At 37.3% G+C, this 24,435-nt stretch overlaps 3 protein-coding genes across 3 annotated transcripts; all 3 read right to left on the bottom strand.

The window, feature by feature from the left end:
* Positions 1-1,569: 1,569 nt before the first annotated feature.
* On the bottom strand, positions 1,570-7,070 carry LOC107045187 (small glutamine-rich tetratricopeptide repeat-containing protein alpha). The gene is made up of 4 exons (XM_015267347.2): positions 6,818-7,070; positions 6,296-6,619; positions 3,536-4,006; positions 1,570-1,925 (listed from the first exon to the last, which is right to left on the bottom strand). Exons 2-4 carry the CDS (start codon positions 6,613-6,615, stop codon positions 1,814-1,816), a joined length of 903 nt encoding a protein of 300 aa, XP_015122833.1. The 5' UTR covers positions 6,616-6,619; positions 6,818-7,070; the 3' UTR covers positions 1,570-1,813.
* A 741-nt stretch (positions 7,071-7,811) lies between these two features.
* Positions 7,812-16,515, bottom strand: LOC107045201. Its single transcript, XM_015267371.1, has 3 exons — positions 16,467-16,515; positions 16,245-16,389; positions 7,812-14,117 (listed from the first exon to the last, which is right to left on the bottom strand). Exons 1-3 carry the CDS (start codon positions 16,485-16,487, stop codon positions 8,554-8,556), a joined length of 5,730 nt encoding a protein of 1,909 aa, XP_015122857.1. The 5' UTR covers positions 16,488-16,515; the 3' UTR covers positions 7,812-8,553.
* Positions 16,516-16,620: 105 nt separating this feature from the next.
* On the bottom strand, positions 16,621-23,634 carry LOC107045202 (flavin-containing monooxygenase FMO GS-OX5). The gene is made up of 6 exons (XM_015267372.2): positions 23,359-23,634; positions 21,719-21,860; positions 20,659-20,929; positions 18,977-19,168; positions 18,726-18,889; positions 16,621-16,980 (listed from the first exon to the last, which is right to left on the bottom strand). The coding sequence occupies exons 1-6, from the start codon at positions 23,586-23,588 to the stop codon at positions 16,672-16,674; spliced, it is 1,308 nt and encodes a 435-aa protein (XP_015122858.1). The 5' UTR covers positions 23,589-23,634; the 3' UTR covers positions 16,621-16,671.
* Positions 23,635-24,435: the final 801 nt, after the last annotated feature.

The raw sequence follows: 24,435 nt of genomic DNA, 5'->3' as shown, positions 1-24,435 counted from the left end.
AGGGAAAATATGTATTTTGCAAAGGACAAAAATTATCCCACTTCATTAGTAATTCATTTCATGAGGTATTGAGATTTTTTTAAAATCTTAGGGGAGGGTCGGGCAAAATGGGACGTATCCAGATCTTTTCCAATTGTCAACACGGAGAGAAATATTCAATAAAAATTACGTATCTTTGCCGTAATTCAGGAGCGGAATGTGGTTTTAGGAAATTTAACGGAACTGTCACGGAATTTTTCCAGAGCGTTCCGTAATTTTTATCTGAATCTCTTGTGAAAAATTACGAAACCGTCCCTTAAATTTTCTGAGTCGATTACGTAATCGGTGAGCGAATTGTGAGTTTCGTAATTTTTACTGAACATTTCTCTCCGTGAATATCTTCATTTATACGTGAAAATATTGACAATTAGAGAAAATCACGAAATGTCCCATTTTCCCCGACTCTTCCCTAATTAATCTTATGTTTTATAGATGTCAATTGGCATGCTCAGAGTCAAGTACCATATAGGGTGTCCCAAAATTCTTGATTGAAATTTCAAGGGATGAAAAAGAGTGAAAATCTGTGGCGCAAGTTTCTCTTTGATTTCGGCTCCCGGTGATGGTTAATGAGATATTAACTAATAGAGGCGACCGGTGACAGCGTCGATGAACTCGCATTACTAAATTTTGATGATCTTATTTGGAAATTGATGAAATCATTTGAAATTTGAATGTTTGATTAATGATCAATATATTATTAAAAAATTTGAAAAATTGATTAATGATTAATTTAAGAATGGAAATTTGTTTAATATTATTAATTAATTATTCATATATGTATTAACATAACGTTATTTAGGGGAGAGTAGGGCAAAATGAAACAGTCAAAAATACGAGTGTTCGACGCACTTCGAGCAAAAAACATTTTTTTCATTAAAATTTTTTTAATTAACTTTTTTTATTCTTGGGAGTACTGATGAGAATAATAATTTTCCATTCAGTACAATAGAAGATTATGGAGAAGATTTTGTCAATGGATTAATTGAAAAGAAAATGAAATAGCAAAATCCAAAGTCCAGAGCAAGGCCCAGGGGGAGACCCAGAGGGGGAAAAGGGAAAATGTGATGCTGAATTTCAATCGAATAATCCATTGACAGAATCTTCGCCCATTAAAACTTCTCAATAACTTTTCATTCTACTGAATGGAAGATTATTATTCTCATCAGTACTCGCAAGAACAAAAAAAAACAAAAAAATATATAATAAAAAAAAATTTTTTGCTTGAATTGCGTCAAACAGTCGTTTTTTTTACTTTCATTTTGCCCCACTCTCCCCTACGTTTTGTGTTTTCGGCGATCCCTGGTACCAACAAAAAGTGACATTGAAACATACTTGAGGAATTTACCCTCCATCAACTTTTCTTGTAATTTTCATTTTCTCCAGCAACTCTGAAGACAAAATGACGTGAGCAAACATATGAGAGTGATATACACGTCACTAATTAAGGCTCCCGTTATGTATGTGAATGCTTACACTTGAGCAAAAGCTGTGTGTCTAGATTGAATGAATGAACAAGCCAACCAAGATGCATTACGCATTGACATGTCGTATATTTATTATAACAATGTTCGAATACATGGCAACTTCGAAGCAACATAAACAAGATGATTTAAAAGAGGCTTTAATGATGCAATTTATAATCCAATGCGTTGGAAAAAAAAACTGGAAAAAAAAGTTACATCAGGAAGGAAGGTCGCGTGGATGATTATCACGGGACAATTATAAATTGCGATGAATCGCCGATAACGAGGTCAATTATGAAATTTCTGACAGTTCAATTCTGTTGAGGTGGGTCAGGGTCATTGGGTCCACCGCCCATCTGTCTCCTGAGGGACTCGATAAGTTCGGGATTAGCAGTCTGCATCTGCTGGGCCAATTGCTGTCCTCTGAAAGCCAAAAATCAAATGTAATATTCGTAGGGAAAATGAGCATCAAAATAACAAGCCCCAACAAGTCAATTCATCATATGGGACATTCCATGCCAAATCAACCACCATGGCTATTAAAGAAATATTGACTAAACTCGAGTTGAGTCATTCAGTGTAATTCCCTTCCTTGAAAATTGAATTTAAGGCCCGGGTGGACTATCTTTCGAACGTTATCGCGATGTTTTTTTTCATCTTTAGTCATCTGAAATTGTCAATCAAGTCCTGCATCATGCAGAAGTTTCGAAAAATTATGAATGAATAATCAAAAAAAAAGTAGAAAAAATTCTTAATTTTTTCAAAGAGCATTTTTAATTTATATTCAGAATAAGTTGAATGACAAAAAATTGACTAATGTATCTGATTTACGGTGACAAATGGCGGCCTGTCACCCAATATCATGCAGGGGGAAGACTGATTTCGTAAATCTTTTCCCACACTGCACAGAGACATTTATTACGGAAAAGGCTTTTTGAAAAGAGTTGTAATATTTTGGAGAATTTTGTAATCACACTTTTATCACATAAAAATGCCAGATGACTATATACCACTGTTTTGAAAATTGAGATACCTAGCTGTCACTTTCCATGAGGAGTTAGTGTTTTATTATCCACCATAGAAAATGACAGATAATAGATAATTTGCCACAGCGAATCAGATATTTGTAATTTCCACTTTTTTCAACTCATTCTGAATCTCAATTAAAAACGCTCTTTGAAAAAGTTTAGAATTTTTTCTATTTTTTCAAATCATTTTAACATAATTTTTGGGAATTTCTACATGATGTACCATTCAATTGACAATTTTGGATTACGAACGATAAAAAAAAACCAGATAACATTCGAAAGATAGTACACCCGGGCCTTAAAAGAGAAAAAAATTGAAAAATGTGTTATTAAGATACTGGAGTATTTTTACTCGGAAAGTCGTTGAAAAAACAAAAAGAATAGTTTCTGATTTATTCAAATCCTCTTATTACTTTATTTTACTGTTAACGGAATTCGTCATAAAGAAGCTTGTGACTGGCAATCGCCTGAGGGCCTTCAGCCTGGTTTTTACATATTGTGTGCAAGATATTAATTATAGTGTAGAAAATGAAAGAAAAAAAGGAAGGCAAGAAAACAAAGATAAATCAATATGTGGATAGTTAATAGCATAATATGGTTGAATAGGAAAAATAAGATGTTTTTTGAGGGTTAAATCCTCTTATTTGTTCGCAAGATGGATCTTTAGAAATTTGAGCGATTAACATGGATGTTAGGCAAACTATTGCTGCTAAGATGACAAAAGTTCACAGGAATCCCTTATTTACATAATCCTTGGTTTTAAACACTCCATTTGAAGTTTATAAGACACAAAAAATGAAGGGGAATGAGTTGGCCTGGAATGTTCCAAATATTGTTAAATATTAAATTATTCGTATGATGTTATGCCAAAATTTTGGGAAATATTTTTTTTGTTAAACGTCTTCGAAACTACAAACCAAAATCCCCTCACGGTTCCCCCTAAAATCATAAATTGTCGAGATGATAATTAATTTTAGTTTCTAGTTGGAATGAAATAATAATTACGCTTCAATTAGAGCCTCCATTCTTCCTCCCTGCTCGATATTTCCACTCATAAGATCTCCAAGCATATTCTGCATCCCAGGATTTGACAACATCTGTCTGGCCATGCTCATCAGCGCAGGATTTGAGAGCATACTGCTCAAATCCATTGGAAAACCTGGATTGTTAGCCCCAAGTCCCATATTACTGACTCCCTGCTGCGCCAACTTCTCCTCAGCCAACTGAAGATTATTTTTGTAACTCTCATTATCTGGCTCCATTTCGAGTGCCTTCTGGTAACTCTCCTTCGCCTCCTTGTGCTTTTCCAAACTCGAATATGCCAGGCCAAGGCGTCCGTAGGCTTTGCTGTACGTGGGGTCGACTGTAAGCGCTGTCTCGCAGTCTTTTATAGCACGTCGATGATTTCCAATTTTGCTGTATGCTGCTGCACGGTTCCCGTAGTAAACTGCGTTGCGTCCGTCCAGTTCGATCGCTCTGAATAAATCATAACGAGTTGTGAAGAATATTTTCATCACTTGTGCGTAACGTAAAACTTTCCACACATTGTGATGAAAAATAGGGCTTGACACTCGTGGGAAAAGTGTTTTATGACCCTTGGGAAGGTTGGCTTCTCCTCAGCCCACTGCACTCGAGCCCGGGTGAGCGCTACACACCTCCCACTGGTCAAAAAACACTTTTTCATCACGCTGTGACGAAAAGTGAACTTTTCGGCGCGCTCCGCGTGCCTAAAAGTCCAATTTCCGCCACATTGTGATGAAAAATATTGTTCGTAACTCGTGAAAAAATGTTTTTTAACTCGTGGGATTATATCACGAGCCGAAGGCAAGACTCGCCAAAAAACACTTTTTTGCACTTGTTACGAAATATACTATTACATCACGCGTATCGAAATATACTATACCGCTTTCCTCTCCAGGAAAAGAATCGAAAGATAATGAAGATAATTCATGCAATTACATCGATCTGTATCCTATTTGATTCTTTCTAGCGGTTCATTTTAAACAAGAACAAAAAAGGTTGAAGCGATCTTCGCATAAGAATAGTATATTCCGAAACGAGTGCATAAAAGTGTTTTTTGACCATTGAGAGGGCAAGTGCTGCCCTCTCAAGGGTCAAAAAACACTTTTTAAGACAGCACTTGCCCTCTCAAGGATCAGAGAACACTTTTCCAATGAGTGTTGAACCCTATTTTTTTATCACAACGTGTGGAAAGTGGGATTTTACACACGCGGAGCATACGTTAAAATTCACTGCACGCACAAGTGATGAAAAATTTAATTATTTTATTCAACGAAAGCATGCATAACGAGTATAGTTCACAAAATACAGAAACTTAAACGTTTATATATTTCTTTACAAGCGCCAATAGATAGAATTGTAAAAATATCCACACCTTAATACCAGACAAGCGTATCTACGTGGGGAACTTGTAGCACTTACGCTTGTCTGTTATTAAAGTGTCGATATGTATTCTCTTTTGATTCCTCATTAACGATACTTTTTTTTACTGTGATAGAAACAACTTTTGCGCAATGAAGCAGTAAATGACATGTAGATCATTTTGCGAATATTTTCGAATTGTTTTATATTTTTCGATGGCTCTGAATCATAAAGAATTGTGAAGAATATTCAACATTTTCCCCTCCGGGAAAAGAATCAGAAGCCACTGAAGACGATTTATGTAATTATATCGATCTGACTTGTTTGATTCTTTCTATCGAATTTCGAGACATTCGCACAGTTGTTGATAATTACTAGATGAGAAGAAGAATCGTTATTTCACGAAATAATTTTTGTCAAATGCTTGATTCAGTATCACAGAGGTGGAATGAGATTTATCGATTTTGAAATGAACTATTTTGACATTCAATGTATACAGTAGAATAGAATAGAATACTTTATTTTTTTGATCCTAATTTTACAGTTTTACATTTACACAAGCCTGTATAAAGTATTTTCCAATAGAATGTTCTAAAGGAGAACTTTTGATATTTTGCCTCGAAACATCAATTAAATCATAAAATATTTAAATAATAATTAAGAAAAATTTAATGTTGAACTCATTAAAATTTTTACATTTTGTTAATTTTCATAAATGGATCAAGCGTAGGAAAATGCAGAAGATAACGGAAGAGTGAAACGAAAATCTGCGTTTTTTTGTCAATATTTCAAAATACTGTGGATTTTTATTTCTTTTGATGAATCTCATGCAAGCGATTTACTGTTCAGCTGAATGAATTTTTATAAATGATTCATCTAGGTAGGGGACGATGAGGCCAAATGGACACTTATTACCGTTCTTTTAATGTTCTAACTCAGGGAAAATTGATTGAGTTCAATCTAGATTTTAGACGAAGGGAAAAGATTGTACTTTCCAAAGAACAAAAATTATCCCATTTCATCAGTAATACAATTAATGACTTATTAAGATTTTTAATGAATCTTGAGTGTCCACATTGCCCCAATGGCCCCTTCATCTGCAAAATTGCTGTGCTAATTCAGTAGCGAAGCGGTGCAAGTCACTTTTCACTATTGGCCAGTTTTCAATGAATATCTCAAAATCTAGGGAAGATAGCAAAATTTTTGTCATGACCTTTTTGTAGCCCTCAATTCGCCCTACAAAAAAGGTTATGACAAAAATTTCGTTATCTCCCTTAGATTCAGAGATATTCCCCGAAAACTCGGCTGAGGGCTAAGTCGATTTGAACCGCTTTACCGATTCGCTACTTAATTGTCGTTTTAAGATGATTAATCGAAACGTACTTGGTATATAATGTGATAGCCTCATGAATCTTGTCCTCTTTCATGAGTGCATTACCCTGATTCTTCAACTTCTCAGCTTCGCTCTTTTCTTCAACAGTTGCTTCGTGACTGGGTAGGACAGTGCAGCCCTCCATGGCTGCTTCACAAGAGCTCAATAAATCAAAATTGGCTGGTGCATCTGATGCCTGAACGTTGTAAGCACTCTCTAAACATTGTATCGCCACTTCCAGGCTCTCACGGGAATCTTCTGTTATATCTCCCTCCTCCAATTGCTTTGTCAAAAAGCGAATAATACTAGCAACCAGACCTTTCACTGCCATATTCCTGAGGGATCATGAGATGTTTAAAAATTGCTCCATCATCGCAGTTGATACGTATTTTATAACCTCAAAATATCGGAGCATCTTGCTCCTCTCAAGAGGAAATTAGAGCGAAACTTAATTCAACAGCACTTCCTTCTGATTTTGGTCTGACGTATTTTTCGTTCAATTCAAAAATTAGAATGAAAATAACCTTATTTACCTCAGCTATTAATTCGTTAAAGACACTTCCAGATCTCCTATCCCAGGGACTTCAATGCTCGGCTGTTTATCGGGGGGAAACCCTACGCGGCTCAAGAGAGCACTAAAATATACACGTAATTGTTTATTGTTAACCGCGTGGAGGAAAAAAAGGTCTAACAATTTTTTTTCGAGACTGCACCGGCGTAGAATGCAACATCAACACGAGCGATCAGTGATCTACGTGGGTATAGGTTATCTTCCAGAAGAATAGCCGTGGATTTTTGGAGTGGGGTCCAAGCAAGTGAGTGGGAATTGCGTAGAGTGGGGGTACCCTAGTTGATAGCCTATATTTGTTTCGGAGAGTTTCGGAGAGACCGCCACGTTAGCTCTTTGGGGTAAGATTTTTTTTCAAGCGGTTCATTTGAAAAATAAGAACAAAAGGTTGAAGATCGAATAAGAAACATGAATTATTTTATTTTATTCAACGAAAACATGTATAACGAGAATAGATCACAAAATACAGAAACATGAACATATATATATATATATATATATATATATATATATATATATAATATTGCTTTCCAAGCTCCAATACATCGAATTGGAAATATGTTTTCTCTATTTTTACGTATGAAAAAATTCAACAGAAAACCTTAGCAAATTCGCTAGAAAATTTTATTGAAATTCTGTAGAAATTGTGTGGAGATTCTATTAAAATTCTATTTGTTTTTTAAGCAGATTCTATTAGATATTTGATAGGAAAAACTCAATAGATTTCGATTTTTCTGCTTGAATTTTTCAAAACTATTGGGCACGGATTTTCCAAGTTTTTTCCGCTATATTCTGTTTTGTTCTGCATTGCAGGACCCGAGTGAAAAAAACTTGGAAAATTCATGCTCAATTATTCTTATAGGAAAAATTTAAAAAGAATATTCATCATTTCATATAGAAAAATCGAAATCTATTGACTTTTTCCTATCAAATATCAATTTAACGAGAGTTCCCTAGAATTTTAATAGAATCTCAATAGAATTTTCTAATGAAATTCGGTAAGTTTTTCTATGAAATTTTTTCATACGTTTTTTCATTAACGACACTTATTCTATTGTAATATAAATAACTTTTTCGAAATGAAGTACATCACATGTAGGTCATTTTCAGAATATCTCCGGAATTTGTTTGCGACATTTATCACAAGATCATTCTTGAATATTCTATAATTCAATCAGCACGTAATTTTTCGACTTGTCTCCTTCCCGAAATCTCAACAAGAATTCTCAGGTATGAAAAAATTAAGTGGAAAATCTTGCGCTTTCTTCAAGAAGTACTGTTGAATAATTCGTTTCGAATTCTGTTGATAAAATCTTTTTTTTTGCGCCAATTCTATTAGAAATTATAAAACACACTTTAATGGAACTTTTCCACTAAGAATTCTTGGATATGGATTTTTCAATGAAATAAGAATAAAAATACAAGGGAAAAAACTTGGGAAAATTATGCCCAAGAATTTTGGAATTTTTGAAAATTCAAAACCTATTGAGTTTTTTCTATCAAACATTTCTTGAAAAAATATCACTCATGTAAATTTGTATAATCTTCAAGAGAACTGACGCAAAAACCAAAGAGATGTTTCAAATCGAATTCTAATAGAAACACAATAGAATTCCAGATAGAAATTGAACAGAATTTCTTGCGGAAAGCGCCAGATTTTTTCGTACGTACTACTTTATAATAAACAAAATATACGAGCAATTAACGAGATCCCTGTGAAATACACCTATAAACAGTGCTATTATCACGCGTGGTCACCAGGAGATACTGCGCCTCGGGCAAATGAAAGGGAGTAACAGAGAGGATTCCCTGCAGCCATTTACTCATCCTCTTCTCAAATTTGCCGACCATCATATATTGATACAAGAAGAACCTACCGTCCTCAGTCGTGACCAATATATAAGCATCCCCCCACCTGAACTCTCCCGAATAATAAACCTCAACATCCCTAATTCTACAATCGAAATAGAGACTCTGATAAAGATAGAAATTATCGAAACTGTCCTTGTAATTGTAAATATGAATAGCGTTCGTCTGGATGTCATCCACGAGCACAAAGTCTTGGTGTCGATGGGCAAGACTCTCAACTCTTCTCGTTCCACCAGAGTAGAAACTTCTGAGCAACTCAAACTCATTCTCCCCCGGCTTGATCCTGTAAAGAAGAGACTTCGCCGTCTCCCAGGGGTTTTCCGGCTGGCCAGCAGCGATTAAAATGTGAGAGCCCCTCTCAGGGATCTTGAATACCTCAACAGCAGTTGCACCGACCGTAGAAACCTTCAGCTCCAGATTCAGCTCATTTCTCCGCAAGTCCAGCTTGTAAATCAGCGAATCAACTTCCCGTGTGTTTTTCTCCACATCATAAGACATAACCAGAACGATATAAGCAGCCTCCCCATGCACAAAGACCTGCGCATCACTGAGGTAGCCAGGAATTTTCTCAGGATAATGCGTGAAATTCCCATAAACACTAGAATTATTTCGTGCCATCCAGTTAATCGCAGTGAACTCATCGCTCTTCTGGGTCGACCTACATTCCGAGGAGCTGGAGATTGTGCTGGTGACGATGCTGATGGTGAACAGATTATTAGTCTCCGGAAAGTTGAAGACCACCCACGAATCTTCCTCTTTTCTCGATACAAATCCATTCTCCGATAATTCGATGATATACTGAGTTCTGCAGGGACAGCCCTCGGGTAATCTTGGGCAATGCTCCCCTGATTGCACTGCATAAACATTGAGCCTCGTCGTATTATCAATTACAGTTGGGATGACCCTGTTGACACTGCCAATGTGAGAGGTTTCAAACTGCTGCTGAAGTTCGAAATAATAAAACACGTGTGGAAGATGTCCAGCAGTCACGATTCTGATTGAGTTTGCAATTAAAGCGTCTATTGCTGTGATGTTCCCCTCAGCCATCCTCAAATACTGATCTGCAGTGTCATCAAAAGTCCGAAGGACCGAGCTCAACTGCAGTCCGTTGATTCCACCCGAAACCGTAGTATTTTGCAACAACTCGATGTTCCCCTCGATGATTATGTTTCCCCTGATGAGTGCTGACTCGTCGTTTAAGACCCCGTTATTGTAAGCCTCAGAGATGTTCACTCCATTGAATAATGGAGCTGCCACATCCAGCTCGACTACTAAATCCTCCCGAAAGGTCTTTGTACCCTCGATTATCTGTGGTTCTGGTGAATCTTTCAGGATAATATCCCTGAGATCAATTCCATTGACTCCAGTCTCAACTTCGACATTTCCCAGGACGTGAATGTGACCGTTGAAGCGGACGTTCGATGGAATGACGTGATTTCCAGCCAGCGTTACTCGTTCCTTTAAAAACAGGTCGATGTTAACTCCATCCAGAGAGAGGACTTCCACAGCTCGTTTGATCACCAAGTCCTTGAAGTGGCTTCCATTCGGACAATAATCATCTTCGCCTTCGGATGCGACGAAGAAAGATGAAATGTTCGGCATTCCTGGACCAAGCTGTGGAGTCTCCAAATGAACTACTCGTATTTCATCGCTGAACGTACAAGTCCCATCGATCATTTTGATGTCCTCGAATTTTCTAACTATCGAGGCATTGAGATCTCTGACTGTCGTCGTCTCCAGTCGATCCATCTCCAGGATATCAACGACAAGTTCCCTCACTTCTACATCACTCAAGAATGTTTTTATTCCGCTGAATCCAATCGCAGAATTGTTGCTGGCGAGCAGAGCGTCCTCGATGATCCCCTGAATCTTCGAGAAAGAAGACTGATCCGAATAGAGCGATGATATCTCCACGTTTTCGATCGCTGATAAATCGACAGGAGTTTCGATGATTTCGTCGTTATCAATCCTGACTGCATGCTCAATTATGTCGGAGAGAATCCTTTGGGTTTTTGAGTTTTCCCAAGTGATTGTTCCAGTTAATGTCATATGAGTGATGTTCCTGGAGAATATGTAGGACAGATCCTTCTGAATCCAGTTGGTGTCAATGGTATTGACAGTCTCTGCAGCCACATCGGCGGAAAGGTCTGTAAAGGTGACGTTACCCTCGAAAACTAAAGGATCACTGACAAAATACATTCCCTCTATTTTATTATCATTGATAACACTAGCATCAATATTGCTGACAATCACTCGATGAAACGTCTTGGTTCCAACTAGAGTTTGCCCCCTGGTCTTTGAAAAAATATTCTCCACGAATTTATCAAAGTCGATGCTGTGGAGACGGCGAATTGCGACGTCTTGCGAGACATTAACTTCGTCCAGAACGAAATACGGATCATAAACTTGAATATCTAGCTTAGATAATTGATCAAAATAGTCCCCTACGTTCTGATCGTTTATGGATTCCTCTATACGTAAATTCTCCTCGACAATCAGTTGTCCTTGGATGATTATATTCATCTTTGTAGGGGGGATGAACTCACCCGCAGCTCTTGCAACTTTAGCACTAGGAGATGCCGAACGAAATTCAGCTACTCTCAACTTAGTTGTCTTCACATTCTCCACTTTATGATTTTGATCGACAAAGAGGAAAGTCGAAACATCTCGATCATTCAGGGCTTCGAAGTGAAGATCAGTGACGCGTAGATCATCATTCACAACAACTTTGTGAAATTCGAAGTCGTCTGGAAGAGAAGCGTGTATAGAGTCGTTAGGGTTTCTGCTGTCATTCATTATCTCGTGAATGGGAATTCCGTTGTACTCTGTTGTGAAGATGTTTGAAGCAGCCAATTCCTCGAAGAAAATCCTCTCATTGAATACCAAAGTGTCATCAGTGATTTCGACGAAATCCCCAGTCTGATTATCACGGAGAACACTGCCATTTACAACGAAATCTTCGAAATGAAGGCCACCAAACTCCGCTGGTATACTTTGAACTGTCGTGTAGAGATATTCGCCCTTTCGCATGCCATTCAAGTACTCTGTGTTCAACTCATCGATTGTTAAGCCATTTTCAAAGGTGATCCTTGGAGCAGTGATCGTTTGATTAGTAGACTTCGTCCAGCACGTATCGATCAGATTGTCCACATCACTTCCGAGAATCTTCAAACCCCCAAGTTGAATATTCGCTCGATTCACCAGCTGCAGTCGTCGTATTCCAACGCTTCCAATTATCGTTACGTTCTCATACACCTGGACGTGCTCAGGCTTCTTGAATAAATCGCATTCTTCGTCGACAATCAACTCATCTGTGATCTTCAAATTATTTACGATGAGTTTACCCTTAATAATATTTTCTTCCGAGACTCTGGCCGCCTCTGTGGGACTAATCCCGTTGATTTTATTGACATAAATATGCTGGACGTCCAGGGAATCAATGTACACTGAGTCTTCCACGTCTTGATCTGTCGTGGTTGTCAATAAATTTTCTGCTGGAATTCCCCTCAATTTCTGAAGGCTCAAATTATCAACAATCAAATGCTCAAAAACTACGTCAGAATTGATGACTTGATTTTTCCCAGGCCTAAAACAATTATCCAGGAAGTCTGATAGATTCACGGAATTCAAGACGCTAGTGTAAAAATTCGGCAGGAAAATGTTAGAATTCATGAAGACCGTATCGTTTTTAATATCGACTTGAATCTGCGAGCCCGCCGATCCGAAAAGGGGCTTCAATGGCGTCATCTTGAATTCGTTCTTCAGGAGCCAGAAATTTCTAGGAATTCCACACAAGGATTCCACTTCTAGATTATGGATCGTTAAATTACTCCCTCGCAAGGTTTCGTTGAACAGTTGGTCTCTCTCATTATGGAAATGCTCATTAGGACCCTCATCGTTTATCAGATTAGTCTGCAGTGCAGGTGCGTCTAAATCGCCGAAACTTGCCTCATTGGTGATATGTAACGATGGAAGAACTAATGTCTTCGTGCTTTCATCAATTCTGAGCAAATGCTGTGACTTATTCAACGATTTTACGATTTCAGATCCTAAATCCTCCATCAAAATCGCTAATTTTTTAGGTGGGATGATCTCTTCGCTCGTGTTACTGATGATTCCGATATTTTCGATGACTGTAGATCCTTGGAATGATCTGAGGATGACGTCTGCTTCAAGTGTATCGATTACAAGATTTTTCGAAGCTGAATGCAGGTGCTCCCACATGGCTCTGCTGTCCTCAACATCCTCCATCCTCTTCTGCAATTTTTCCCCCAGTCTATTCAAACAAGTCTCAGTGGCGTCAGATTTGTCCTCAATGATCTTCGTATGGGCCTCTCCCTTTTTCATTTCATTCACCAAGTACTGCAGTGGCTCAACTCTGTAGCGATTGGAACCTATGTCAGATATTAGAATGACCGAAATAACGTTTCCATCAGTCCACACGCCTATATCAATGATCCTAATGACATCGGGAAACTGGCGTACGTCTAACAGCTCATACTGCATGCTCGTGGCTTTGTATAAACTCAGGAAATTCCCCTGAGCAATGAAGAAGAAGGTGTTGTTGCCCATTTGGACAGAATTCAGAAGACTGTTACCGTGGAGGTTCTCCACTTGCATCCAAGGGAGGAACTCTGTACCGTCCCACCAGAAGACCTGACTTGGTCCGACCTCGTTCACCACCAGAAGGAAGGTGCAACCGTTATTGGGGTAGAGACGCATTGCGACCGGTCGATTTGTCGGGAGAAACTGGGTGACCTCCAGGACTCCCTGGCCACTCGCTTCGTCGATGATTAATTTGTAAATTTGAGATCCCATGTACGATTGCTCATCGCTTTGGCTGAAGATGAGGACTCTTGAATTTTTGTGGCTAAAAGTGACGACAGAAATGACAGACTTCAGGGAAACTCTGGCGATTACGTCCATGTATGTTCCTGTCCAACGGTAGATCACTGAAGAGGATGGGTAGGCCTTGAGATTAGTTGCAATCACCAGGTACAATTGATTGTTGTCGATGAAGAAATTGGCGTCTGTGGGTCTGCCAATCTCGTGTCGTGTCCTCTGCTGATGGTGAAATTCTGGGGTTTCTTGGGTATATGTGCTTGTGTATATGTTGCAGAAGTCTGAGTCATAACAGATTAGGAGGTAAGTCGTTCCCCTCCAGATGATGCTTTTTAGAAATTTCATTGGGGCTCCCGAGCGCAGGGTCGAGACCTCGTGAAGGCGGTTCGTCTTGGGGAGTAGTTCAGGGCGATTCAAGTCGATCCCGATCGGCAACACTTGGTCACTCTCCGTCAAAACAAACATTTCGCCTGAGAGACTGATGGTCAGAGCCTGGGAGTCCAAATCTTGAGTCCACAGACTCTTCCATTCTATGCGATACTTCACGGTTGTAACTGAAATGAAGGAGAGGAATTAGGAAATGCATTGACAAAATTTCAGGAGAGTAGTTTTTTGTATGCACAAAATAGTATATTTCATCACTTGTGCGTAAAGTGAAATTTGGGATGCACAAAATCTTACTTTCCACACATCGCGGTGAAAGTTAGGGTTCGACACTCGTGGGATAAGTGCTCTTTGATCCTTGGAAAAAAAAATTCTGCGCTCTCGTATCGGAATATACTGATTTCGTCATTAGACCGAAATAGTATATTAGAGTACGAGGTGTGGAATTCCGTTTTCGACGGATGTGAAGTTTACAAGCCGAGCCGAAGGCGAGGTCTGTATTCACATTCGTTGAAAATGGAATTTATCGCCGAGTGCTCTATACTGTTTGATGCCACCTCGTGCGGTAGTCGGGTGTCGAGCAGCGTGCTTTAAACTTGACTTATCGCACAGCGTGGCATAAAAAACTTTTTCGTGTCACGGGACCTAAAAAACCCCATTTTCGTGGCGCTGTGCGCCACGAAATTGGCGTTTTACACGTCCCTCGACACGAAATAGTACATTTCATCACGCTGTGACGAAAAGTGAACTTTTCGGCACGCTCCGCGTGCCTAAAAGTCCAATTTCCGGCACATTGTGATGAAAAATATTGTTCGTAACTCGTGAAAAAATGTTTTTTGCACTCGTTAGGAAATGTACTATTACATGCCCGAGTCTTGTAAAACAGATCACCGTCCCCCACGTGCTAATATTTTATTACGGTTATTTTTGTAGCCCTTAATTAGATAACATCACTCTTGAAATTTTTTGAGTACTCAAGTATCATCAATTCAAATATTCAAATTTTTAACTATCTTATCAATCAATAATTTGAGGTAGAAAGATTGACGATTACTTGTGAAATCGAAAATCCCCTTTCAAGAAATTTGAATTATTCATTTAGTAGTCAATTTACAGTTTCATATTAACAAATTTTAAATATATCATTATTCGTAAAAAATCAGATTATTAATATTATATTGTTTGAAAAATTGAATCAACTTATTTTAAACCTTCAATAATGTAAGGGTCAAATCCTTGTAATATTACAGAAATTTAATATTGATGGGGATCCCTGGTAACACAATATACTATTTCGACCTTGTAACGAAATTAGCTATTTCTTGCGAATATAAGTTTGAAGGCGAGGGCTGTAATCATATGAGCTAGAAAAGTATTTTTCAATATTTTTTGTCGTAACGGTCGTAGACAGCGATTCATAGACGCGTATCGTCGGTATGAAGAGCTGCCTCATGATCGGAATGACAAAAATAGTATGTTTGTAATAGTTGCCTGAAAAGTGCGCTTTTTCGAAACGGTTTAGTGTGCGTAAAGTGGTTGTATTCCACATGGTGTGCGTAAAGATCACTTTACGCACGCTCTTGAACTTTGCACACTCGCGCACAAAAACATCTACTTTACCCCACTACCGTTCCGAACAGTGAACTCGGCAAGTATCACAAAAAAAGGTGTTACACGTTACAGGTGTGCGTGCGAAACGGTGAAACTTTACGGGCTATAGTAACACAATAAACTATTATCAATAGACTTATTAACAATATTTGTAAACCAGCAATTGTGCCTATTTATAGATTGGTGTGCTAAAAAATACTATTTAGGCCGTATGTCGAATGATTTTTTTGTCATAACGAGCGTAGGCCGGAGTGACGAAATTGGTATATTTCGATATGAGTGCGTGTTTTTTTGACCCGTGGGAGATATTTCTACCCTCCCAAGAGTAAAAGAACACTTTTCCCACAAATGTTGAATCCTATTTTTCATCGCAATGTGTGAAATAAATGCGTAAACTGAAATTTCACTTTACGCACAAGTGATGAAAAGTGAACTTCTTATCACACTGTGTGTAAAGTGGCTTTTTCAGACAAATATTACAAAAATGTTCAATGCTCGTATTCAAAGAATAATTCAGTTAAACGTTGCATGTTCGTTAATCATGCATTCATTTTTATGATCGAGTGGGAAGATATGTATTTTTTTTTCAAACTTGATGATAATCTCTTCAAAAATCATCCAAATAATTCCAAATGGCGAAATAATTCCCAATTTCATGCACAAATAACGGTTATAAGCGTCCTTACCTGAGTCAGGATCGTGCATAAAAGTTTTCGCAATCTCTACTTTACTGTTACGTAATTTTCCATCGATATATTCAACAGTTTGTTGGCATAATGAGGCCTTCGTTGAGCTCAACAATATTGAAATTATTATTGTGAGGAAAAAAATCTGTAAAATAATTCGCAAAAAAAACAATGAGAATATAAATTTTATACTCCAATTTTGACATGAGAAATTACACTCACGATTGTTATTTGAGAACCCATCGCTTTCGTGTAGATTACTCAACAGTCAGACGCGAACTGAAGGGAAATTTGGATGAAAAATCATTGGAAGGAATAATAGATTAATCCTTAATTATACGTTGTATACAAACAAACGTGGAATCACAGTAACATGTATTGATATTGTCACGGTTTATTGGTTTGAATCTTCGGATATAAATGTCGATTACAATTGGACAAAGTTGAAGTCATCTAATATTTTATATCGATCCTCTCGATAGTGTACCAGATCATCTAGGAAACGCATGCTACTCTCGTTGTGGAGTTTCGCGAGAACAGGGGGGAGGGGAGTGAGTCCAGCAGTGTTCGCTAAATCGTCGAAATAAGGCCCCTGCTCAGGCCCCATCATGTGGAAATGACGTTTCTCCAGGCCTTGTTTCTTCTTTTTTTCGAATTCTTGAGTCTCTTCAGCAAGCATTATTTCTTTACTCGGAAGAGTCTTTTTCCCGGTCCAATATTTGAGAACAAATCTCACCTTGAAATAGATCGTTATTAAAAATTGTTCGGTCTTTACCGTCTTTACCTTCACAGAGAAAACAAGGTTCCGGTTTCCAGAACCGCGATACTAAAATGCAGAAACTCATGGTTCTATATAAGGCATGGCATTGAAATCCAGAAACTGGTTACTTAGTTTCAGTGAAAAAACCACTGAAATTCAGTTCCAAAAACGGACTAAGTTTGGTGAGAAAGGTCATTACACCAATTGTTGATCGGATTGATGTGAAAAAATATACCGTTTTTGCGTTTTATCGTTACACTGAGAAAAAAATTTCTAATATCTAAAACATATTTTCGTGAGAGAAGTAATTTTTCTTCAATTGCTCATTTCTACCAGACATCTCAACACATGTGGCCCGAGAAAGGTCTCATGCTTTAAAATATTTTTGTACTCAAGTATGATTTTGTCGTAAATGAACGCACTCAAATCGCGTAGAAGAATCGCCAATCGTCAAGTATTTATTGTTTTCATAATTTTTTTGTTATGCAGTTCCACTCTTTCGATGTGTAATATATTCATGATATAATGCGCAACGATAGTGATAAGTGAGAGTTCATTTGAGCTCCGTGAACCACAAACATTCTGAGATTTAAACCATTGAAAATAATATACTTCTCTCAAGTATAAGTATAGTATATAGTATTAGGAAATTTTTCTCTCAGTGTACTTAACGCCTCACGAAATTTCATGATCGTGCAATCATTTTCCTGCGGTTTTTCTAAAACTTATCGGAAATTCACAGAACTTTGGAAATATGCAGGAAAATGATTGCACTACCATGAAACTTCGTGAGTCAGTCAATAATGATAAAACGCAGAAACAGTATATTATTTCGTATGAATCCGATCAATAATTGGCCAGAAAAATAAAAAAAACATGAATTTTGGCCGAAAGGGTGTAGTACATCCTTAACACGTCAGCACTCGGGCTATATGACTTTCTCTTGAAAAAATTTTCAGGGTATAGGGAACATTTTGGACTGAACTTTTTTGACTGCCTCAAATAACTACCCCTCTTTCCTCTGGGGTCAATAAAAATCGTTGAGGATATTCCAATAAATTATAAAATAGTATGTTTCGTCATTAGGCGGAAAAAAAACTTTTCTGGCGGATATGAGTTTGCAGCCCGATGCGAAGGCAACAGTTGCAATCATATGAGCTAGAAAAATTTTTGGAGGACGTATGTCGAATGATATACAAGAGCAAAGTGAAATAAGAGGAAATATGCCTCAATTGATGTGCCATGAGTACTGGATTTCAGTGAAAATTACTAAGAACTAGAACTTTTTCTCTGATTCTCAGAGAACCTTCTCTTAGAATGAGTGAAAATTCCCGTGAAATTCAAGATTTTTTGCTCTCTGGATTTTAGTAAGGGAGATTGGGGTAAAACGGACACTTTTGACTTTTTTTCAAATGTTAATGAAGGGTTGAAATGTTGATGAAATTTAATAATTTTTTTTTTCAATACAAAGAACAATTCTTTCCCTTTATGACGAGTCTAAACTGAGCTCCATCATGTGGAAATGATAAATAATCCTAATTATTTATCATTTCCATAAATGATAAATAATTAGGATTGATAAATTGATAAATTTGTTTCTGAGTTACGAATAATTTTAAAAAAGTAGTGTCCATTTTACCCCACCCTACCCTACTGAACTCCAGAGATTGTTACCAGAAACTAGAAACTTTTTTTCTCTGTTCGTTATTTAAAACACTTACTTGTAAGTCAAACATACTGAATGCACAAACATAAAACGGCAGACCAATAAGAGCTAATGTTGGGTTTTCTGTCGATATCAAATGTTTCCATAGGGGTGTCACCATGTTATCATCGACCCTGACCCCACATCGCGGTGACAGGAATGGGAAACTGTACTTGTACCCTTTAATCACCATGAGGAATTATCACATAGAATAGAGAATGCATAAAATTCCTTGAATTCAATTAAAAATTCGTGTTTTACTCTCACCAGTGCAGTAAAATATAACATCAGCTTCTTCTCGAGTATTGTTCGTGAATTCGACTTCTTTTTCGGTGAGTTTTTTAATGTCGGGAAGCTGATATACGTTTTCTGGAAAAACTGTGGCAATGGGACTTCGATTGTGATGACTTAAAATAACTTTTCGTGCTTTCTTCGAAATCTCCAGTGTCAGATCCATTCCTGACGACATCACAAAATTGATGGTAATGAGAACGTCCAGTAAATTTTAGTGCACACGTTTTCATTCTCAACACTTTTTACGTAAACAAAATTAGACCCCGAGACAATGAACGTGTTAGTTGCGCAAGTAAGGGAATTACGAGGGAGATTGGCACTCTACGCGACAAATCACCGATTAGTTACACGGAGAAAAATTCTTTAGAAAATTCTAGTGCTAGCAAGGGTAAAGCAAGGGGAATTCTTGTGCTAGGGGCGCAAAGTGCCAGCTAGGAAAAAATTGATATGAAATTTCCACAGAAATCTCCAGAAATTTCATCAGAAATCTTCATAAATGTTACCAAAAACGACCAGAAATTTTACTTGAACAGCACTAGAATTGTTGATAGCCGATATTTTATCATGCATAGTATATTTCAGGGCAAGTGTCATCGGGTTTTTTACTCGCGTGGAGTTGACGTCCGAGCCGAAGGCGAGGACTGGCCAACCACGCGAGTAAAACAGTCCCATGGTAATAGTCGTGAACGATATTTTTCCGTAGTGATTTTCACTTCTACGAGTTTGGGGAGGGGCCAATACCAATCCCCGGACGAGAAAAGTGAATATCAGTACGGAAAAAAAATTTTCCCAACTTTTCTCCTCGTGTAGATGAAATGGCATGGAAGGAATAACAAGGGCCAAATACATAAAATTGGATGCAGATGGAATTCAAATGATTCTTTTCTTGTTTTTACTTCCAAAAAGAGCAAAATCAAAAAAAAAAATTATTGCTAATTGCTTATTTTGTAATTGATAGATTTTGTGATTCTTCATTTTTCCTTGAAAACAAATTGAAATTTTACTCTTTTTTAGAAAATGTCTATGCGTACGTCCATAGGCGCGTGCTAAATTCTGGGAAGGTTTTATAAATCTTCACAAAAAGAGAACTGAAGTGATAGCTAAAAATCTGAAAAGAAATTGGTAGAAATAAAAAAAATGAGACTAATACACCAAAAGTAACCGTCACATGCCTTCTGTCGGATAGGCTCGAGCCCTTGTTTTTTTGAATGAAAAACGAATTATACCGCAGAATGGATTCGAACGCGATATGCGCTAGTTGGGTACTAAGATTATCGAATTACATCCGAAATGACAAGTTTTTCACGCCCACCATTATTGAATAATATACTGAGAGAAAAACGAAAAAGATCTCAAACAAGTCTTGTTTGGGCCAACAAAATCTTTAGTTGAAAATTACAAAAAAATAATTGTTTGTTTCGAATTTGAAACAGACTTTACCCTGGGGTTTATTTGGATAACAGGACTTGATGCAACCGGGCCTAAATCTATTTTTGCAATAAAAATTTTCAATCTCGGCGAACGCTTCGCATGTTTGGAACCAAAAAATCCTTTTCTGATAATTTTTAACAAATGATTTTTTTTTGCACAAGTAAGACTTGTTTGAGAACTCGGCTGTTTTTCTCTCAGTGTAGCCATAGGTCATTTTTCCGCACCTGATGGCCCTGCGCCTACAACAACGACAGTTTTATCCGCAAAAACCTCAGGAACTCGATAATCATGGCTGTGCAGCTGTTTTCCCTTGAACTCCTTCCGGCCTTCAATGACTGGTAGATATGGTTGAAAATAATGGCCATTGCAGACCATAACGGCATCGAAATGTTCTGTCCTCGTCGATCCATCTTTGAGATTCTTGACCGTCACCTTCCATTTCTTTGCGTTTTCCCCTCTAAGAGTGGGCTCTACTAGCTCCACATTATGGAGAAACTACGCAAATTCCTCAATTCTTAAATCAATACAATTAACCCTAGTCTGGTCACCAAACGCAACCCTGCGACTTAGTCACCTTCGCGGGGATTCGCCGCCGTGTTATTTAGGCTTCAGCGTTGCCGAATTCACTCTACACTGCCCGGGCCCGTTTAACGGGTTTCCAGCAACGTCGCGTCATGGGCAATTTCATTTAAGGATGTGCTACACCCTTTCGGCCAAAATTCTCGTTTTTTTCATTTTTCTGGCAAAATATTAATCGGATTGACGCGAAATAATATACCGTTTTTGCGTTTTATCATTATTGACTGACTCACGAAGTTTCATGTTAGATCAATCATTTTCCTGCATTTTTTCTAAAGTTTTGTGAATTTCCGAAAAGTTTTAGAAAAAAACGCAGGAAAATGATTGATCTAACATGAAACTTCGTGAGTCAGTCAATAATGATAAAACGCAAAAACGGTATATTTTTTCACGTCAATCCGATGAACGATTTACCAGAAAAATTTAAAAAATGTGAACTTTGGCAAAAAGGGTGTAATACATCCTTAACATGGGAAAAAATAATTCATTGGTCCGAAATAATTTTTTTTCTTTAGGAATTTTGTGAAATATGTTGTTCTAAAAACTACTATAATTTTTTAGACACTTCAGTTGACAAAGTCGATTTTTTTTTTCGGTTAGTCAGTCAATTGTAATTAAAGAGAAACGACGCGCGGCGGGGTTTCCATCATAGGATGACCAATCTAGGGTTAATCGTTCTACACCATTTTTTGGAACAATACTTGCATGTATGTATTGACGAACTCGGAAGTGATCGCAGTATCGCTCCAAGAATTCCAGGATTTCTGTACGCGTCAGATAACTTTTACTGGTTTCTACGTCATATTGGAAGTCTGGATATCCCATAACTTCTTTAGGTAAATTAGTTCTACACAGAAGAAATCAAAGCAAATGAAAAAAATCAATAGAAACAAATAAGGTGACTCAATATTTGCAGATTAATTTGCAATATAAACGTGGATAAAAAGTATAGAAAAATATGAAACTTATCAAATGGTCATTATTCAATGTTATATGGACAAAGGTGGGATAAAATGAATACTAGTGATATTTGTTTAAATGTTCATAACTAAAAAACAAATTGAATAAATGGATAAAAACGAATGGATGTGCTCAGTTCAGGCTCATCACGAAGAGGAAGAATTGAATTTTCCTTCAGGAAGACATTACAAAAAAAAAGGAACGTCTATTGTGACTCCCTTATCCATGCATGTGATTAAAATTGTCAGTGTTAAACTTTTGTAATAAATAATTTACGTTTCTACGCACCCGAAACGGCGTGTTATGTCGAAATATCAGTCAAACGTGAGACTATTGTTCAAAAATATAATTGAAGAAAGCATTTAACACTCCGTTGGTCACGCTATGAACGTCGCGCACTTCTTCCGATTTTTTAAATTACACTGCAGTAAAGCCTCAGAAAATTTTTAAAAAATTTGACTTTGACAAAAATTTGAGAAAAAATTTCTCATTTTGAAGTGTCTAGAAACCCTGTCAATGAAAATATCCGCTAAAAATATCATAAGTAGTTAGATTTTTAAATTTGTATTCCAAAACTGCGGGTCGTTACGTATGAAAAAATCGTATAGAAATTTTCTATACGGATTGCGTATAGAAATTCTATAGAATTTCCGTATATGATATTCGGATATTTCCATACGAACACTTTCCATACGAATTATTTCTATACATAAATTTTTACATAAATGTTTCTATTCATACGAAAGATGTCAAAGTATTCCAGAGAAAAACGTGGAGAAATGTCGCAATTCCATACGAAATGTTTCTATACATGTGGCAGTGGGTCGTATGGGATCAAACCTATAGAAATCGTATAGAAATAATTTGTATAAAAAATATCCGTATAAAAATCTTCGAATATCATATACGACAATCCTATAGAAATTCTATACGCAATCCGTACAGAATATTTCTATACGATTTTTTCATACGTGCACCGTGTATAAGGCGAATTTTCAGAAAACCATGGCAACTTTGAGCTTCAATATATACTTAAGAGTAACACTGAACACAAAAAATCTCACGGGACTTCTTCACGCATACGATCTGGATCACTCTTAATTTTTTTCAGATTTTTCCCAGATCTTTCAAATTTATCATTATGTCGATTTATGCTGGTGCGGCGTGGCGCTTACAGTGCGCCCAACGGAGTGTTAATTGGTCAATTCCTTACTCATCAAATTTAGAATTCACGAAAAAAATTATCAATGATAAATATTAATCTTTTTAGCGTTGATAAATTTATTTTTCCTCGTTACACTGAACGACTCAACTAGAGTTTATTCATGCTGCTTTATCCCGGATAGACCAGATATATTTTGAGTAACAAGAGTGAATATAATTACCTCAGACTGTCATACATGCTGGAATGAATAGGCAGCCCGTACTTGTCAATCCCAGTCTCCTCCGTATAAACCCACGTGCCCCCAATTTTATCGCATCTCTCATAACAAACAACATCACTAACTCTTCCATCTTCAATTTTTTCATTCTCCTTCGATCTCTTCAGATCCTCTGCACAATGTCTCAGAGCAGCAAGACCTGCGCTCCCGGCTCCAATCACCACCACCCGCATATTTAGAAAGATACTTCCTCTAAGAAAGTCGAATGACTGCCTCCCAACAGCTCAACGCTTACACTGATTTCACTGATCACGAGGCAGAGGAAAAAACCGGAGCAATTACTCCTCCCTTCTTCTTCGTGTCGTAATCTCCAAGACGTTAATGCACGATAGCCTGTCACTTGCGTGCTGCTCCCCTCTGATAACATTCTCACTTTTCAATTTCACTTGCCGAAGAATTTGTGAGAACAGGCGTCCAATAGGGTTTCACATAATTATGGATATTGTAATGGGAGAATAAGTCAGAATAGAAAGGCTGATTGTGCTGCAAAGGACAACAGAGATTGATATATAATCAACTCAATATCTGCCTCGGTGATTAACTACAAGTGCTGATAACGGGGTCGCGAAATTCAGTGGTACCTGACATGATAAATTCATTGACCTCATAGTGAAGAGAATTTCAGTTCTTAGATTATAGAATAATGAAAATTTTTATTATTCAAGACAACATTACCTCAAGCCGAACGAAAATAGATTTCGCGTGCGCTGTGCAACAAGGTCGTATAAACACTTTTTTGTATTTTCCGGAAAATTTGTGCAAAAAGGTCGTATAAGCACTTTCTGAGGGAATAGTAAATCTCCACGTTTCAGATGATTCTGAATTATCGGAGACTAACTTTTTGAGACCATTTTTTTGAACTTTTTAAAGGGATTTTGAAATTTTTTTGAAAAATTGAGCAAAAAATAGATATGTATAAAAAATATATATTCAGAAAATATCTTTTGAAAACGGAATATAAAACAAATTTTTGTATAATCTAAGATCTTAAGGAAAGATTATACTTGTTCCTAGGCCTAA

Source organism: Diachasma alloeum, unplaced genomic scaffold (assembly GCF_001412515.2).
Source record: "Diachasma alloeum isolate Michigan unplaced genomic scaffold, Dall2.0 Dall_scaffold_00884, whole genome shotgun sequence".
NCBI classification, from domain to species: Eukaryota; Metazoa; Arthropoda; class Insecta; order Hymenoptera; family Braconidae; genus Diachasma; species Diachasma alloeum.
Note: the sequence above shows the minus strand (reverse complement) of the source record. Positions and strands in the feature narration are given on the sequence as shown.

Coding starts and splice junctions, on each gene's coding strand:
- LOC107045187 (XM_015267347.2), bottom strand. CDS start 6,615: ATGGCAGTGAAAGGTCTGGTTGCTAGTATTATTCGCTTTTTGACAAAG. Junction 4,007..6,295: donor GCTATCACATTATATACCAA/GTACGTTTCGAT, acceptor TGATTTATTCAG/AGCGATCGAACTGGACGGAC. Junction 1,926..3,535: donor ATGGAGGCTCTAATTGAAGC/GTAATTATTATT, acceptor TTTGGCTTTCAG/AGGACAGCAATTGGCCCAGC.
- LOC107045201 (XM_015267371.1), bottom strand. CDS start 16,487: ATGGGTTCTCAAATAACAATC. Junction 16,390..16,466: donor TGGGTTCTCAAATAACAATC/GTGAGTGTAATT, acceptor ATTATTTTACAG/ATTTTTTTCCTCACAATAAT. Junction 14,118..16,244: donor TATGCACGATCCTGACTCAG/GTAAGGACGCTT, acceptor CCTTCATTTCAG/TTACAACCGTGAAGTATCGC.
- LOC107045202 (XM_015267372.2), bottom strand. CDS start 23,588: ATGCGGGTGGTGGTGATTGGAGCCGGGAGCGCAGGTCTTGCTGCTCTG. Junction 20,930..21,718: donor GAGTTCGTCAATACATACAT/GCAAGTATTGTT, acceptor GAATTTGCGTAG/TTTCTCCATAATGTGGAGCT. Junction 16,981..18,725: donor TCAGTATGTTTGACTTACAA/GTAAGTGTTTTA, acceptor ATCTATTTCAAG/GTGAGATTTGTTCTCAAATA.